The sequence below is a fragment of the Callorhinchus milii genome, unplaced genomic scaffold, assembly GCF_018977255.1.
Source record: "Callorhinchus milii isolate IMCB2004 unplaced genomic scaffold, IMCB_Cmil_1.0 Scaffold16, whole genome shotgun sequence".
Lineage (NCBI taxonomy): Eukaryota > Metazoa > Chordata > Chondrichthyes > Chimaeriformes > Callorhinchidae > Callorhinchus > Callorhinchus milii.
The window spans coordinates 5,931,988-5,948,358 of NW_024704757.1; the positions used below are offsets into that span (position 1 = coordinate 5,931,988).

Here is a 16,371-nt window from a genome sequence, read left to right on the forward strand (position 1 = left end):
ATATACTGTAAAGTGAATTGACTGTATATTTTATGGAGAAAAACCCATGATGTAATGTACAGTAAATTTAAGTTTAGTAAACTTCACATTTAGTTTTTTTTGCTGTAGACCAGCATTAAACAGCGACTCTTACCTCAGAGATTGGTTTCGCTGAGAGCATCAACCCAGCTACATCACATGAATGGTAAATACAGAACAATATTTAATGTTTTTTATTTAAAATTCATTTGTATTCATTTTAAATGTTAGGGAGGATTCCTTTTTACTTATTTTATTCTACCTACTCCAAACATTCGGGAAGGATTTACACCCATCTGACCCCAAATAACATTAATAGCAACTGTTGGTGGCTTAAGGGGACTCCTGACTTATTGTTTGTTCAGCGCATCTGACGTTAGGGTCTTCGGGTGTGGACATGAGCTTTGTAACAGGAGGAAAGCACGAGGCAGAGAGAGTATATTTCAAATCCACTTCACAGCTTTGCTTCTCAGAACTCCACATTACATCCGATTTCAACCCAAGCTTGTGGGTCTCGTGCAATTAACTCTTCCCTTTCCCGTCCCATTGGATTCAGCGTTCACGCTGTGAGCTCCAACCATTTCCCCCCCATTAGGAAGTTCCGGATCCTCGGTTCTGGTGACACAGAGTGAGCTCTGAGAGGTCAGCGCAGCAGGGAAAGCCAGGCAGAATAAAGAGCGCTGAGGCAGGGGTCAAGTCTTCAGCCATCCAGGCCTCACTGCCACAAGATGTGGAACTCTTTACTGAGGAGAAGGTCCAGGTGATTGACAGTCAGGACCTGGGGACAGGAGGAAACGCAGTGATTGCACGCGCACACACGAACACACATGCCATCATATTCTTTTCAAACAAATCTGAGCCAGTCACCATAATTATTATTGACAACCACAGCAATAAATAATCATGTTTAACACAGCTCAATCTCATCTCGACTAAGGAGCGCTATTCCCCCCCCCCATTCCCCCTGCACTGCAATAGACTGAGCTCAAATCCCTGCGATGTGAGGTTTCAAACCATAAGTTTCAGAGGTGAGTGGTGCCTCAAAGCGGGTCAAACAGGCACCGTTTGTACAAAGTGATCCGCCAATCGACTAACAACCGGGTTCCTACTTACTGCTGGGTAAAGAGTCATGTGGAATAAGTAAACTTGCTAAGATTTTGCCCCGGCCGGGAATCGAACCTGGGTCCTCTCACTTGTGAGGCGAGCGGTCTAACCACTACAGGAATATACCTTTACCTGGTTTGCCGAGTAGTTGAAGGAAACGGACTTGCCGTTCACTGTGACCCTGACTGGCTGGAGTTTGAGCCCAAACACCATCAGGGTTTCCACCCCCAGGTAGGTTCCCTCGACGTTCAGGTGCAGCACTGTGGAGGTCAATGTGTTCTGGGGGAGAGCAACGCAGAGAATGAACCAGCGACAAACAGACAAATGGAGCTCTAAAAGGAGCTCTTTAAAGAGTTCTGAAGCTCCATGACAAGGTAACAACAACAACAAATTACACGTACACAGCCCCTTTCCTGTCGGAAGGACGTCTCAAGGCTGTGGATAGTCAAGGGTTTTCACCCAAGCTGGGGGTTGGGATCAAGTGGGTTGGAGGGTAGGGGGCATGTGGCCAAAGGTACTGTCAAAGCGGAAGGTCTTGAGACGAGCTTTGAAGGAGACGAGGGTGAGATCGCTGAGACGTCTCAAAGCACAGAATATACTGTAAAGTGAATCGACTATATTTTGTGGGTGAAACACAGCAGCCAATTGTGCACAGCAGCGTCCTCTAAACAGTCGTGGATTGGGTGATCAATTTTATTTAAATAGTGTTATGGGGGAGCACTGTACATTTTTTTATATGGGATTATCGCCTCCGGAAAGTGATCGGCCATTCGACAAACAACCAGGTTCCTACTTATTGCTAGTTAACAGAGGGGTGTGGAGTAAGGAAACTCGCCTAAGGTTTCAGCCTGGCCGGGGAATCGAACCTGGGTCCTCTCGCTTGGAAGGCGAGCGCTCTAACCACTGCTCTACAGGACTTCCACACCAGGTGTACCAGGTGACTGAAGTCTTTCATATGATCCCAATTCAGGTACAGATTGCAAGCTGTCAGACCTGGGGCTGAGACACGGGTTTAGGGGGTTAACTTGCATTACCTCAGCAACACTAAACGTAACGTAAGTGTAATTGCCGCTCTCGTAGGTGTCCAAACTTTCCCCGTCGTCCCAGAAGATGTCTCCTTGCGCAGTGCCCTGGGGGGTCAGCCCCACCATCAGGTACAGAGGGTTGCTGCTGGAGTCCCAGATGGTCGTGTTGGGTTCCTGGAAGAGAGACAGGCAGACACGTGTCAGAAGGAGGCCATTCAGCCCTCGAGAACACCCCCACCCCCCCAGTCACCTGTACAGCGTTCCCCCACCATGTGTGCTCCCCGCCACTTGTTAGCTTTATCCAGTGTCTATAATGAACGCTTCAAATCGTCTCAGCTTCTTATTCGCTTTCCCCATCGGTCTGTTTCATTCCTTCGCTCGAGACGTTAACCTGAGCTCTTCATAGAATCATAGAATCCTACAGCACAGGAGGCCATTCGGCTCATCGTGATTGTGCCGATGCTTTCAACTGAAGGAGTGACCCAACGAGGCCCACTCTGCCGCTCTTTTCCCTCCACAGCCTTGCAAATTTTTTTATTTTCAAGTATATATCCAATTCCCCTTTGAAAGCTGTTGTTTGTTTGTGGATGGAGGGATGGGATTATTACCCCTGGAAAGCGATCGGTGACAATGGGCTAACACTGAGAGGTGTTGTTGGTGAGATACCTGTGCGGGAATGATGCTGCCTTCTCTAATGTGCAGGTTTATGATGTCCAGAGGGGCCGCCAGCTTCCTGTGCTCCCCACTGCTGCTGAGAGCCGTGCCCTTCGGAGAGAGAACAATCAGTGACAGTGAGAGTCAACCACGGCCTCAACCTGCGTTTAACTCCCATCTCAGCCCATTGGTCACTTACTGCCCATCCCTAGGTGTCCTGAGAAAACCTGTCGCTCGGTCGGTCGTGGAGCAGGGGTTCGAACCCACTTGGCTCCTGTTAACCCTGCCAGCCAAAGTCCCGATGGGTCGGGTGGTCTTAGCTGGACAAGCAGCAGGAAAGCTTGCCAGGCAGTGCTCTCGATGGCAAGCTCTGCGGTTTTAGCTGGTTAGACTCCCAGCAGTTACCCCAACCCACATTGTGCAGTGCCCCCCACTCCCTACAAGCCTTGGCTCGTGCCAACCTGCGCCATATACTCTCTGGAGACTGAATAATAACAATAATAATAATAATAATCAATGCATTTGATATAGAGGCTTATCATAGCATTGAGATGTCTCAAAGCGCTTCGCAGAATCTACTGTAATTTTGATTGATTGATTGTGTATTTTGTGGGCGAAACGCGGCAGCCGGTTGCGCTCAGAATACAGGATACACAGAGTACGCGGGAGAGTGTCTGCCGGCCGGGCTGACGGCTACTCACGGTGTAAAAGTCAAACCAGAGGCCTTTAGGGAAGTAGCCAGTCACCGAGTCTGCTCCTGGCTCCAGCACCGGGGTGATGAGGAGGCTCCGACCCCACAGGAACTGCCTGTCCACGGAGAACGTGTTGACATCCTCGGGAAACCTGCAGCAACGCAAGACGTCAGGTCAGCGCAGGTCACAGGTCAACACAGACCAACCTTCAATCCCTCCAAATGGGTAAATGTCTTCATCCAAATGAAGGTTAGTACGGAGAAACAGAACCCTCCCCCCCCTGGCTCCTCCTCTCTTCCCCCCCCCCCCAAACCCCCTTTGCTCTGGTTCCCTCCGCAAGCCCCAGGAACACCATCCGTATGGGGGGGGGGGGATTTATCCCCCGGCCGGGGGTGACAGTATTTGTTAGGTCAGGTATCAAGGGATGCGGGGCAAGGGCGGGTAATTGGAGTTGAGGTGCAGGTCAGGCTCGAGGGGCTGAATGGCCTATTCCAGTTGCTATAGTAATCGTCTCTCGAGAGGAATAACCGGATTGTGAAATGGAGAAACTTACTCGAAGAGCAAAGGTCTGGCCACGGTCTGGCCCAGTACGTGCGCCCGGTGGAACAGCGTGTAGAGAAACGGGAAAAGGGAATAGCGGGTCCTCAGGGCTGTCCTCATGGCGGCCTGAGCCGAGGTGCTGAAAGCTGTGGGCTGCTGGGCCTGCGGGTCAGAGCAGAGACGTTACCTCGAGGACGAGAACACCCAACAGAAACTTGCATTTACCCGGCGCGCATCACGCAAGGGGCAGCGTCCCAGAGCAGAGGCGGAGCACGAGACCAAGCCGGGGGACTGGGGGTGGTGACCGTAAGTGCACAGGAATTGCTGGACGAAAGAAGACCGAGGTCCATCCAGTTTCTCCTTCCACCGTCCCAGCAGCCGCTTACACATGTCGCGTCGCAAACTATATGTCGTATCCTGAGATATTAGTTCCTAAAAGGGATCTAAGCGCGATCACAGGGGAAGCTCTTCAGGTGTGACCTGCAGACGCTGAAAGTGGGGACGAGGCAGAGGGACCGAAGGAGAGAGTTCCAGAGCTTCGGGGCGTAGTGGCCTAAAGCGCGGCTGGCGAGGGTGGAGCCGGAGGGCACGAGGGACAAGCAGGACGCCAGAGCCGGCCGAGCGGAGGTGGCGGGGAGCAAGTCTTCAGAGAGAGACGTCAAGAAGGAATCGCGGAGGCTTGGCCTCGCGGTGACCAGCCCTGGTCCTCACCTTGGTGCCCAGCATGTTGTGGTTGCGCGAGAACGGGTAGAAAGCCCCGAGCTGCGTCCAGCGGACACACATCTCCTCGGTGGTCGTGTCACCAAAGCCGCAGATGTCCGAGCCAACCAGCGGTATCCCGAACATGTTAAAATTCAGGATTCCTGCAGGACACAGAGTGGGTGGGGGGGGGTGGAGGAGCGATAGAGTCTCGTCAAAACGACAGCACCAACGACACTGTTGCGCTCCCCCAGCGCAGTCCTGTGAAGTCCTGAGGTGTAGCAGTTAGCGCACTTGCCTCGCAAGCGAGATGACCCGACCAAGACGGGGAGAAACCTTAAGTTTCCTTACTCCACACACCTCTGTTTACCAGCAGTAACTAGGAACTTGGTTGTTATAATAATAATAATAATCCTTGCATTTGATATAGCGTTTTTCACGTCTTCTCGACGTCTCAAAGCTCTTCACAGAATAGACTGCAAAGTGAATTGACCGTATATTTGTGGGCGAAACGCAGAAGCAAATTGCGCACAGCAGTGTCCCCACAAATAGTCATGGATTGAAAATGACCAATTTATTATTGTTTGGTTTTGGAGGATTATTAGGCGTGTGGAGTAAGGAAACTTGCCCAAGATTTCGCCCTCCTGGAATTGAACCCAGGTATCTCGCTTGCAAGGCGAGTGCTCTAACCACTGAGCTTCAGGACTTGTTAGTCGGTCGGCGGGTCGCTTTCCGGGGGTAATAATCCCTCCAAAAAAATAGAATGTGGTCACTCAATCCACGGCTGTTTCGCCCCCAAAACACACACTTTACAATACATTCTGTGAAGCTCTTTGAAACTTTTCAATACGGTAAGGCGCTTTATCAATTGCAAGAATTATTATTATTATTATTATTATTGTAACACTGCACTGGAGTGTCAGGTGAAACTTAAAAATGGCGACAGCGACATCAGGGTCAAAATTGCGTTGAAGGACGTAGTAAAGTGAAGTGTCGGTGAGGAGAAGATCAGAGAGAACCCGGGCAGGTGAGCTGAGTACCTGGGATGGAGTAGTACATGTCCTTCCATTGGCTCCTGTTGTCTCCCAGCCAATGCCCCGAGTACTTGCCTTGACTTGGGAAGGTGGATCGAGAAATTACAAACGGACGCTTGTTGAGAATCTTAATCAAAGCGCTGAGAGAGCGAGAGAGAGAGAGATGTTCAGTACATTGATGGTGTATTGGCACATTGACGCAGTAACCTTTATAGCCATTAGAGAGCACCAACACTTTCTAGACAATCTTGTAATTAACACTCATATAATAATAATAATCTTGCAATAACAATACTAATCCTTATATTTGATGAGGCGCCTTTCACGTCAGGAAGGTGTCTCAAAGCGCTTCACAGGATTTACTGTGATGTGTAGTGACTGTGTATTCTGTAGACAATGCCCATGAAACGAAAAAGGGGAAAATACGTTCAATAGGGCACGAAAATTCAAAGAAAAATATAAACAGCAAATGCAATTAAATGTAAAAAAAAAAGGAACTCTTTCACCTGCAGAGTCACCTACAAAAAAAACACAGTCACTGCACTTTAAAATGCAAACTGTGACAATGCTTTGAGAGGTCACTAATCGGTCAATAGTCAATAACATACACACTGACCTTGCAGTCGCCTTTGCTTCCATCAGTCCGTACAGACTGTGCACATTGTAGTGCAGAGACACGCTCTGCTTCGCAGAGGCACATATAGTCTTACTCCGCAGTTGCCCACCAAGCACTCCTGGGGGGAGGGGGGCAAGAGAGACAGGAATAGATCAAGATCTGCATTCATAAATAAAATAATAATTTGGTCACTCAATCCACGACTGTTTGTGCGGGACTCTGCTGCGCGCAATCGGCTGGTGGGTTTCGCAAACAAAATGCACAGTCAAATGACTTTGCAGTTTCTCCCGTGAGGCGCTTTGAGAGGTCTCGAAGACGTGATAAGGCTCTGCATCAAATGCAAGGATTATTATTATTAATATTATTATTATTAACCAGCAATCTCATGTCTGGTCTCTCCTGGTGTCCTGAGTATTCACGACTCAATCCGACCACCAGGTGGAACACTCACCCGAACAGCAACCGGGGCCGCGCCACCTGCTGACCAGACTGAGCACAACCAGCGAGAACTTCAGGTCCACCGACTCCTACGGAGCTGAATTGGCTCCAGCATGGCAAGGCCTGGCAATGGAATGGCAGAATCGAGCCAGGCCTCTGTGGCGGTCTCTAGTCCGGTTTCTGAGCCAGCTGGGTCCGCAGTATTCCAGGGCACGGCCCGGCCTGGCTCAGTGGCAGGACCGGGAAGGGCCGACCAGTCACTGGGGGTCAAGGAGTCATCCCACTCGGCTCCTGTTAACTGTGCAAGCCAAAGCCCTAACGGGTAGGGTGGTCCTAGCTTGCCAGACGCATGCCAGAGCTTGCCAGACGCATATCAATGGCAAGCTACTACGGTTTTAGACTCAACAATTATCCCAACCTTGGGGTCCCCAAGCCTTGACTCTTGCCAACCTGTGCCTAATACTTTCTGGAATTAGGTAAGCAGGATGTGTCCCTCCAGGGAGAGAGAGAGCGAGAGAGAGAGAGAGAGAGAGAGAGCATTCCATTCCTCTTGTTACTGTTTGCCCAACCAGCAGCGTCATCTCTGACTATTTACCCTTCAGCCTCGTGAAGCCTTGAATATTGGTAATGAAAGATCACAACAACGTTAGTGATCTCTGGCTCTTCTCTCCGTCTCAGCCCCAAACCCCATCGGCGGCAGCCCCCCCTCCCCCCACCCCCACTCAGCGCATGCCTCTTACCTGGTACGTACGGCGGATTTTCAAACCGGTCTGACGGGCAGCCTTCCGTAGATCCGTCCAAGAAATTGGAAGGTTCGTTCATGTCCTGGAACATTCCAGAAAAAGCCCCGTGTGAGAATTTTTTGCTGTTCGGTCAGCAGCAGTCTCGCTTCGAGCCCACCTGCAGGGCTTTAGTCTAAGCTGACTCTCCGGTGCAGTGCTGGGGGGGTGGGGGAGGAGTGTGGGGCGTGGTACATTGTCGGAGGTGCCGTCCTTCGGCTGAGACATTAAACTGAGACCCGCTCTGTGTGTTGAGGGTTGATGTTAAAGATCTGAGTGAGGGATCGGAGTGTAACGGCAAGGCCGATCGGTTTCTGTTCTGGTACAAGAGTTAATTTGCGGACGGTCCCTTCCTGCGGTGGCCCCTGGCTACACCGCCGGTGCTGCCCTGTGCGCTAAGCCGAGCCACTCACAATCCACACGCCGTCGAACGGCACCGCCTGGTGATACCGCAGGAGATTCTCGTACCACCAGCCCTGGGTCTTGGGGTCACTGAAGTCTGGGAACGCCGTGAGTCCCGGCCACACCTGCTCCCGGGAAACAGAGAAATCTGACGCAATGCAAACTGCAAGAGAAGCGTCTCCATCACAGAAGCCACTTCACTAAGTGTTCCTGACAATCCAGGTCCACCTGCTCGTCCTCTACGATCAATGCGGAGTCCTATAGCTCAGTGGTTAGAGCACTCGCCTCGCAAGCGAGAGGACCCGGGTTCGATTCCCGGTCAGGGCGAAACCTTAGGCAAGTTTCCTTACTCCGCACGCCTCTGTTTACTTAGCGGTAAGTGGGAAACCAGGTTGTTAATGGATTGGCGGATCGCTTTCCGGGGGTAATAATTCCTTCCAAAAAGAAATGGTCACTCAATCCACGACTGCTTGTGCATTTGACTGCTGGGATTCGCCCACAAAAAAATATACAGTCAATTCACTTTACAGTATATTCTGCGAAGCGCTTTGAGACGGCTCAACGACGTGATAAGGAGCTGTATCAAATGCGAGTATTATTATTATAATAATAACAACTTGCATTTATACAGCGTCCCTCAGGCAGGGTAGCGTCTCAGAGCGCTTGAATAATGTCCATAACGTGAGGTGGAGGTTTGGTTCTATACAATCCCAATGATACTATTGATACCCAGTCCAGTCCCCCCAACTTTCTCCCGCCTCGCCCCCAACCCCCCCACGCGGTCAGTCTGTCTCTCTACCTGTCCGATCAGCGGGTTCCCAGTTGCGTTGTTAATGAAGACGCCACGTTTCAGACCCTCATCGTAGGGCCAGTAGGTCCCAGGTGTCTGAGTGCTGCTGATGCCAGGGTCCTGGACACGCGCAGGGCAAACACAGAACAATAATTATCCTTTTATACTTTCGATGCAGCGTCTTATCATGTCATTGAGACGTCTCAAAGCGCTTCCAATTTAAGGAGGATTATTATTGTTGTTATTAAATGATTTGTAACAGGTGTGCAGAGCATTGGGCACACACGGAGCCCCAGGTTCTCATTACCAGGATCATGACGTATCTCTGTCTGTGGTCGTGCAGGTCCTTCACCAGGTCGGGAAGGCTGTCAAATGTCCGGGCGTCAAAGGTGAAATCCAGGTAACGATCCATGTAATCGATGTCATTCCACTGTACGTCCTAGGAGACAAGAGATGTACGTCTCAGCATTCGGATCACCGGGTCTGTCTGGCTCACACCCCGACTGAGCCACTAGGGGAGAGAAGGGGAGGGCGCGGAGGGAAGGGGAGAGGGGGGGGAGGGGGAGGGAGCGACGAGAGAGGGAGCGATGAGGGAGGGTGGGAGGGAGGTGAAGGAGAGCTGTACCTGTGGAATGCCGGCGTCTCTCATTTCCTTGACCACCTGCCAGGTTCTGTTACTGGTCCTGTACCCCCAGCGGCAGAGGTGGAAGCCGAGACCCCATGCGGGGGGCATGGCGGGGCGACCTGCAGCACATGAAGGGTTAAATACAGCGGCTCAGTTTGTTACTCTCAATGGAGCTGATCCGTGAAGATTCACCTCGTACATCACTCCGGTCTGCACCACCTGAGCTACCAGAGAGTCCTGTAGCTCAGTGGTCAGAGCACTGTTTACCCAGCAATAAGTAGGAACCTGGTTGTTAGTCGATTGGCGGATCACTTTTCTGGAGTAAGTAATCCCTCCAAAAAATTTAATTGGTCACTTCAATCCACGGCTGTTTGTGGGGACGCTGCTGTGCGCAATTGGCTGCTGCGTTTCGCCCACAAAATACACGGTCACTCCACTTTACAGTGTATCCCGTGAAGCGCTTTGAGACGCCTCGAAGACGTGATAAGGCGCTATATCAAATGCAAGGATTATTATTATTGTTAAAAGATGCCCATTTATAGTCATTAGTTTGTGACAATCCACCCCCACACACGGCGCGTACCTACGACCTCTAGATATTGTTGGATGACAGAATTGGGGTCGGGCCCCATGAATATGTAGAAGTCTAGGACGCCTCCTATTGTTCTCCAGGTCAGGGCTGGTACAGGCTGCAGGACCACATCTGTGGGCAAGAGGAACACAGAGCCGGGTGTTATTATCTCTGACGGTCGTTAGTCCATCTCTTCCTCGCTCCTCACTCATTCGACCTCCCCCACTCCCCGCAGCTTCAGACAAAAGGCTTCTCTTCAACCTGACCTCTTGTGCTCTGACAAGATAGTCACCGTCCACAGACCAGCTCAGCTTCCTCGCTCGGACACTGACATACTCCCCTCCGCTCAGCGGGCTCTGGCCTGCTCCACGTCCCCCTGCCCTGCCCGCCCCACCATCGCCAGTCAGGCCTTCAGCCCCCTCTGCCCCCACCCTCTGGAACTCCATCCCACAATCCCTTCGCTTTGCTCCCTCTCTCCATCGCCTCCTTCAAGGCATGTCTCAAAAACCCTCCTCTTCGAATGAGCCTTCGGTCACCCTCCTACCCCAACCCTCCCTGCCCTCCACCCCTCCCTGTTCCCAATTCTGAGTCCATATCCTTGACTGTCCAACGCCTTGGCACGTCCTCCCGTCATGAAAGCCGCTTTGTAAACGTAGTCTGTTGATGTTGTTGAGCCACTTGTCGGGTACAACTCTGAAGCTAAAAACTTCAACCCAATGACCACTTTGGAATGACCGCAACCCGCCGCAAATTCCCCCTTATAGCCCCCTCCCACCTCCAATCACCCCCCCCACCCCGCTGCACTTACCCATGGCGTTGCTGTTGAGCAGGAAGACACCGTGCGATGTGCCATTGGGCTCGATGGACAGGTAGAAGGGATGGACTCCATACAGGTTAACAAAGTCCTGGAAAAACAACAACAACAACTTGCATTTATACAGTAGCCTTCACACAGGAGAGTGGGACAGTGGCGGGGCTGGATTTGAGCGGAAGGGGGGGTGGGGTGGGGTGGGGTGACCATAGGTGCAGTGAAAGTCTTGAGGAAGGGAATTTAAAGAGAGATAAAGATGGGGGCGATGAAGGGCGGCTTGAGACAGAGATCAGACCTCAAACAGGAGACGATGGAGCATTCACACAATGTCAGGATGGGACGACACACATTCCCCACTACCCCCTGCGTCACCCGACCCTGCGGTGGGGTGCAGGGCACTGACGCCGGTGGGGGGGGGGGGAGTTTACTGACCTTGGGGGGTGGAGTTACTGATCCTGGGGGCGGAGTGACTGACCCTGGGGTGGGGTTACTGACCCTGGGGTGAGGTTACTGACCCTGTGGAGCGGGGTTACTGGCCTTGGTGGCCAGGGTATTGACCCTCGGCAGGGGTGGAGGGGGTACTGACCCTGGGGGGGCAGTCCCGAGCCCAGAAAGTCAGCGTGTTCCACTGGACGGTGTGCAGGAAGCCGGCCTGGTGCTCCCCCAGACCATAGATGTAAGGGGACGGCAACGACGTGGAGATCTGCAGGAACTGGTCGGCGAAGAGCAGAGGAGCCAGCGTGGTGTTCAGCCTGTCAGAGGCAACACCGAAACACGGGGTCAGCCTCATAGCACAGCTACTCGGCCATTCTGTCCCCCCAACTCCCCCCACCACTGGGGAACGCAGGTTACACACACGATAAGGCACACACACACACACACACACACACACGAACACGTGCACAAATGTACATGTGCACTCTCACGCACAGCTACACGTGCACGCATACATGTGCACAGATTCACACTCACAAAAATACTCATTCACGTGCACGGTCACACCTATGCACACGCGCAGCGCACACCCTAACACACATGTGCACGTTCTCACCCACAAACGTACACACATGTGGGCACATATACACACAAACATACATACACTATTGAGAACATCATTGCTGCATTCTCATGCACACGGCTGTTTTGCTGCCTCTACCCCTGCTCACCCTCCACCCCCATGTATTATTTTCCCTCCCTCAGACCCCCCTTCCCCCCGCTCGCTCCCACCCCCCCACCAACCCCCGAGGGAGCGTGGCAAACCGTACAGCACGGCTCCTGTGGATTTCCTGGTGACGATCAGCCCGAACGGCTTTGGGGAGTACTGCACCGTGTAGGTGGGGGCGGGGGCTCGGTGGGCGGGCGGGGGCACCTCGATCGGGACTTCGTACCGGTGGCTGCGGGAGTCACGGATCTGAGGACCACAAGAGAGAGAGAAAGAGAGAGAGAGTGAGTGAGAGCATGTTGTTACTGGAGCTCAGGCACACATCACAATCCCGGAGCTCCCCATGGACACCACAGACAGCAGCTGAGTTTATCATCTCATCCTCCGAAGGACAGCGCCTCCGACAATGCAATGCTTCCCCGCACCAACCCCCGCCCATCACCACACACACACACATCCCCGCAGCACTGCACCAGAGCGTCAGCCTGGACCGCGAGCTCAAAGTCTGGAGTCATGGGGGTTTGAACCCACAACCTCCTGCCCCAGAGGCGAGAGCGCAGTTGGTTGCTCCAGGTTCTACGGAGTCCCAGGGTGTAATGGTCAGCGCGCTCGCCTCGCAAGCGAGAGGACCTGGGTTTGATTCCCGGGTGGGTCAGGGCGAAACCTTAAGTTTACTCCACCCACACGCCCCTGTTTACCCAGCAGTAAGTAGGAACCCAGTTGTTAGTCGATTAGCGGATCGCTTTCCAGGGGTAATAATCCCATAAAAAAAAATCAGTCACTTCAACCCACAACAGTTTGTGTACGCGCTGCTGTGCACAATTGGCTGCCTCGTTTTTTGTCCACGATATACACAGTCACTCCACTTCACGGTATATTCCGTGAAGCGTTTTGAGACGTCTCAAGGACGTGATGAGGCGCTGTATCAAATGCAAGGATTATTATCGTAAATTTGCATTCATACAGCGCCTTCCGTGTTGGGAAAAATCCCAAGGCGCTGGACAGCGAAGGGTTTGGCTGGGGGTTGGAGTCAGGAGGGGTGGCGGACGAGGCTGGCTTACCTTGATGTGGAGCCTGGTGTTGGTCTCAAAGGTGACGTCCAGCTGGAGATTGAGCACGTCGTTGGGGTAGTAGGATTTCTGGCTGCGGGTTAGAACTCCAGTCTCCCCCAGCGGGGTTTGGCTCAGGTTTGTCAGGGTATAAGTGGGGAAGGTGGGAGGGTAGAAACACCAGGGAACCCCGGACAGTCTGCGAAGTACCTGCACAAAGCAGCAGCCGCGAGCCTGGCACAGCTTCCGGGTCACCACCGTATCCCTCTCGGGGTAGCAGTCAAACCGCCTGGCCTCCGGGACAGACCCACACCCTGCCAGCCCCCCCGGCCCCCTCCCCCCGCCGTCACCCCCTTGCCAGCTCTCTCTTGCCAGCTGTCGGGGCTGCCTCTCGGGCCCCCGGAGGGTCAGAGTGCCGGGCAGGAGCTGGGCAAACCCCAGGAGGAGAGCGAGGGCAAGCAGCAGCAGTAACCATCGCCGCCAACGGGGGACAATCTCGGGCTTGCCCGCCTCCCTTTGTACCGGTGAAACCGCACCTTCCCACAGCAACTCCACCTGCCTGGACATCGCCTTCGCACACCTGAAACACACAGAAGATATTCACACACCAGGTCCCAAGAGAGATTCACCTTAAGAAGGCCCTTTGGCCAATTCGATGATTATTCCAAAATCCTAACCCTACCCTCGTCCCATCACAGCTTTCCCCGCTGCTTGTCCAGTTAGGACCACCCGACCCGCGAGGGCTTTGGTTTGCAGGGTTAACAGGAGCTGAGTGGGAGGATTCTCTGGAGAGAAGGGAGCATCGTTGGCTTAAACAAAAACGGGGGTCACTCGATCCACGACCGGGACGCTGCTGTGTGCAATTGGCTGCTGCGTTTTGCCCACACAATACACAGCCAATTCACTTTACAATATATTCTGTCAAGCGTTTTGAGATGACTCGAAGACGTGATAAGGCGTTGTATCAAATTCAAGGATAATAATAATTATTATTATCGTTAAACTCTTTTCAAATCAGGCGAAAGACAATTTAGTAAATAGGTTGTATTTCTTCTGTCTGAGGCTCAGTCAGAGGGAGTGTGTATGTGTGTGTGAGACCCCCATTTACAATCCCCCCATTGTTTCTCTCTCTCAATCCCAAACCCGGAGTAAATCAATCGTGTAAAAGCAAAAGAAAAAGGTCAGCGAATGCCAAGGATTCTCGGCTCCGGCACTCACTGGTCGAGACGGACTGCAATGTTGCCTTTACCCGAGAGCCAGAGAGGAAAGTGTAAAGGTCCCTTTAACAGCTCCCCCACACCGACCAGACCCTCCCTCCCTGTACTCCGATCAGGAAGAGTAAACAGGCAGCAGAAAACACTACCAATCACATCGGATAGTCTGAAAGCGCTGCCGCCATCCACTTTCATCTGCCAACACCTCCCGCCCCCCCACCCACCCCCAGCCAATGCCAAAGCTCCCCCCCCCCCCCACCCCCGGACCCCCAACCCCACTCCCTCAAGAGAAGTGTGGCGGACGCTACCCCTTTACGCTCCCCTCCCTCAGACACATGCTGACTTGTGGCCTTGCTGTGTATCTAATGATGTGACCCTGAGCTAAGGATAGATTGTAACCTGGCAAGTTACCCAAGGGCTTTGCTGTTAAAGTCTATCCGGCCCGGGCTTGTTCTTACAACATGATTCATAACACTAACCGTTGCATTTGATACGGCGCCTTATCAAAGTGTAGTGACTGTGCACTTTGTGGGTGACATGCAGCAGCACAATTAATCACAGCAACGTCCCACGAACAGCGAGCGATCGTTTTATTTGGGGGATTACCGGCCAGGACACCGAGAGAGAGAAAATACCCTTCTCTTTTCGAGTAGCGCCACGGGATCTTTGACGTTCGCCTGAACGGGCAGACGGGAGCTCGGTTTAACGTCTCACCTGAAGGATGGCACCTCCTGACAATTCAACAGAACGCCCCAAGCGCTGCATTACAGTGATTCCAAGTCCCGACGAGGGGCTTGAACCCACAACCTTCTGACTCAGAGGCGAGAGCGCGACCACTGAGCCAGGCTGACACGAGTGGGATGAAGAAGGCCCACTGTCCCATTTGATCCTTTCAAATTACGAGAGAACAAGTGCAATAATAATAAATAACTACTTGCGTTGCACGGTGTAGTTAAAGCGTATTTTTGTAGGCGAAAGCGGCAGCCCCACTTGCACTCAGGATTGTCCCGCAAACAGCCAGGAGGTTACTGGAATGAGAGATTGCAAAAGACGCTCTAACGCTGACCTTTAAATAAGGAACCGAATGCGTTAAGGAATATTGCAATAACAGCCTTGGGTTCATGTGACGAGAAATTTGCCAAGTGACAGAAATAAACATGGTGACAAGCGGTTTCTTAGAGTAAAATGCATTGAAGTTATACAGAAGCGTAAAGAGGACCTCATTTGAGGGGATAAGGTTTTTTTTTGGGGGGACACACGGTTTTAGGAAGCAAATTGGGTACTTGAGGTATTAAAGGGTGTGGGGAAAAGGACAGAGCATTAGGATTAAACAATTTGCCGAGAACCTTCAGCCTCTCTGCCCCCAACCCTTTGGAACTCCATCCCACAATCTCTTCATCTCGCCCTCTCCCTTTGCCTCCTTCAAGCCCCGTCTCGAGACCCTCTTCCTCAGCCGAGCCTCCAGTCACCCTCCTACTCCCGCCCTCCGCCCCGCCTGATCCCAACCCCCAGCTCAGGTCCAAATCCCTGACTGTCCAGTGCCGTGGGATGTCCTCCCGATGGTGAAAGGCGCGGTGGAAATGTCATTTGTTGTTGTTGTTGGTGGGTATTTAAACACCAACTATCTCTCGAGCGCAGGGTTTACATTGCACCGCAATCAGGAGTTAAGATTCCACAAGAAGCTCCGCCGCAAGTCCCAGCAAATCACAGCACTTACGTGTCTCCTTTTGCAGACGACGTGTCTTGTCTCCCAGACTGTGTAGACAGCAGTCAGGAACCCCCTCTGCTCTGCCCTTCCCCACCTCTGCAGACAGACAGACAGACACAGACAGACACACAGACTCCCCTGTGCAGGTGTCACATGAGTGCCCTCTGCTGGAGTCATTGGGAAGTACACACACACACAGACACACACACACACTAGATACACACGTACATACATACACACACACAGACATACATACACACACTGAGACACACACACACACTAGATACACACGTACATACATACACACACACACAGAGGTCTGAATTTCCACCTAATTTTAGCCCGAGACACTGTTATGTATTAAAAACGTAAGGTTCAGTGGAAAATCGTTAAATCCAGCCTTAATCGGGGAATCGTTTCCCCCCCCAGTTCCTGAATCC

The 16,371-nt window shown here is 52.3% G+C and overlaps 1 protein-coding gene across 5 annotated transcripts; it reads right to left on the reverse strand.

Annotated features, from left to right (window-relative positions):
* Nucleotides 1-8: 8 nt before the first annotated feature.
* On the reverse strand, nucleotides 9-16,028 carry gaa2 (alpha glucosidase 2). Of its 5 annotated transcripts, none has more exons than XM_007905730.2 (20): nucleotides 15,941-16,028; nucleotides 13,022-13,589; nucleotides 12,064-12,209; nucleotides 11,385-11,550; nucleotides 10,796-10,892; nucleotides 10,000-10,119; nucleotides 9,417-9,535; nucleotides 9,099-9,230; nucleotides 8,801-8,911; nucleotides 8,013-8,126; nucleotides 7,561-7,645; nucleotides 6,383-6,500; nucleotides 5,773-5,906; nucleotides 4,745-4,896; nucleotides 4,047-4,195; nucleotides 3,503-3,644; nucleotides 2,814-2,912; nucleotides 2,157-2,321; nucleotides 1,255-1,401; nucleotides 9-796 (listed from the first exon to the last, which is right to left on the reverse strand). In XM_007905730.2, exons 2-20 carry the CDS (start codon nucleotides 13,574-13,576, stop codon nucleotides 734-736), a joined length of 2,814 nt encoding a protein of 937 aa, XP_007903921.2. In that variant the 5' UTR covers nucleotides 13,577-13,589; nucleotides 15,941-16,028; the 3' UTR covers nucleotides 9-733. The 5 variants fall into 5 exon arrangements, with proteins under 5 accessions (XP_007903921.2, XP_007903920.2, XP_007903923.2 ...); XM_007905729.2 differs by lacking the exon at nucleotides 15,941-16,028 and adding an exon at nucleotides 15,162-15,234; XM_007905732.2 differs by lacking the exon at nucleotides 15,941-16,028 and adding an exon at nucleotides 15,158-15,234.
* Between the last annotated feature and the right edge of the window lie 343 nt (nucleotides 16,029-16,371).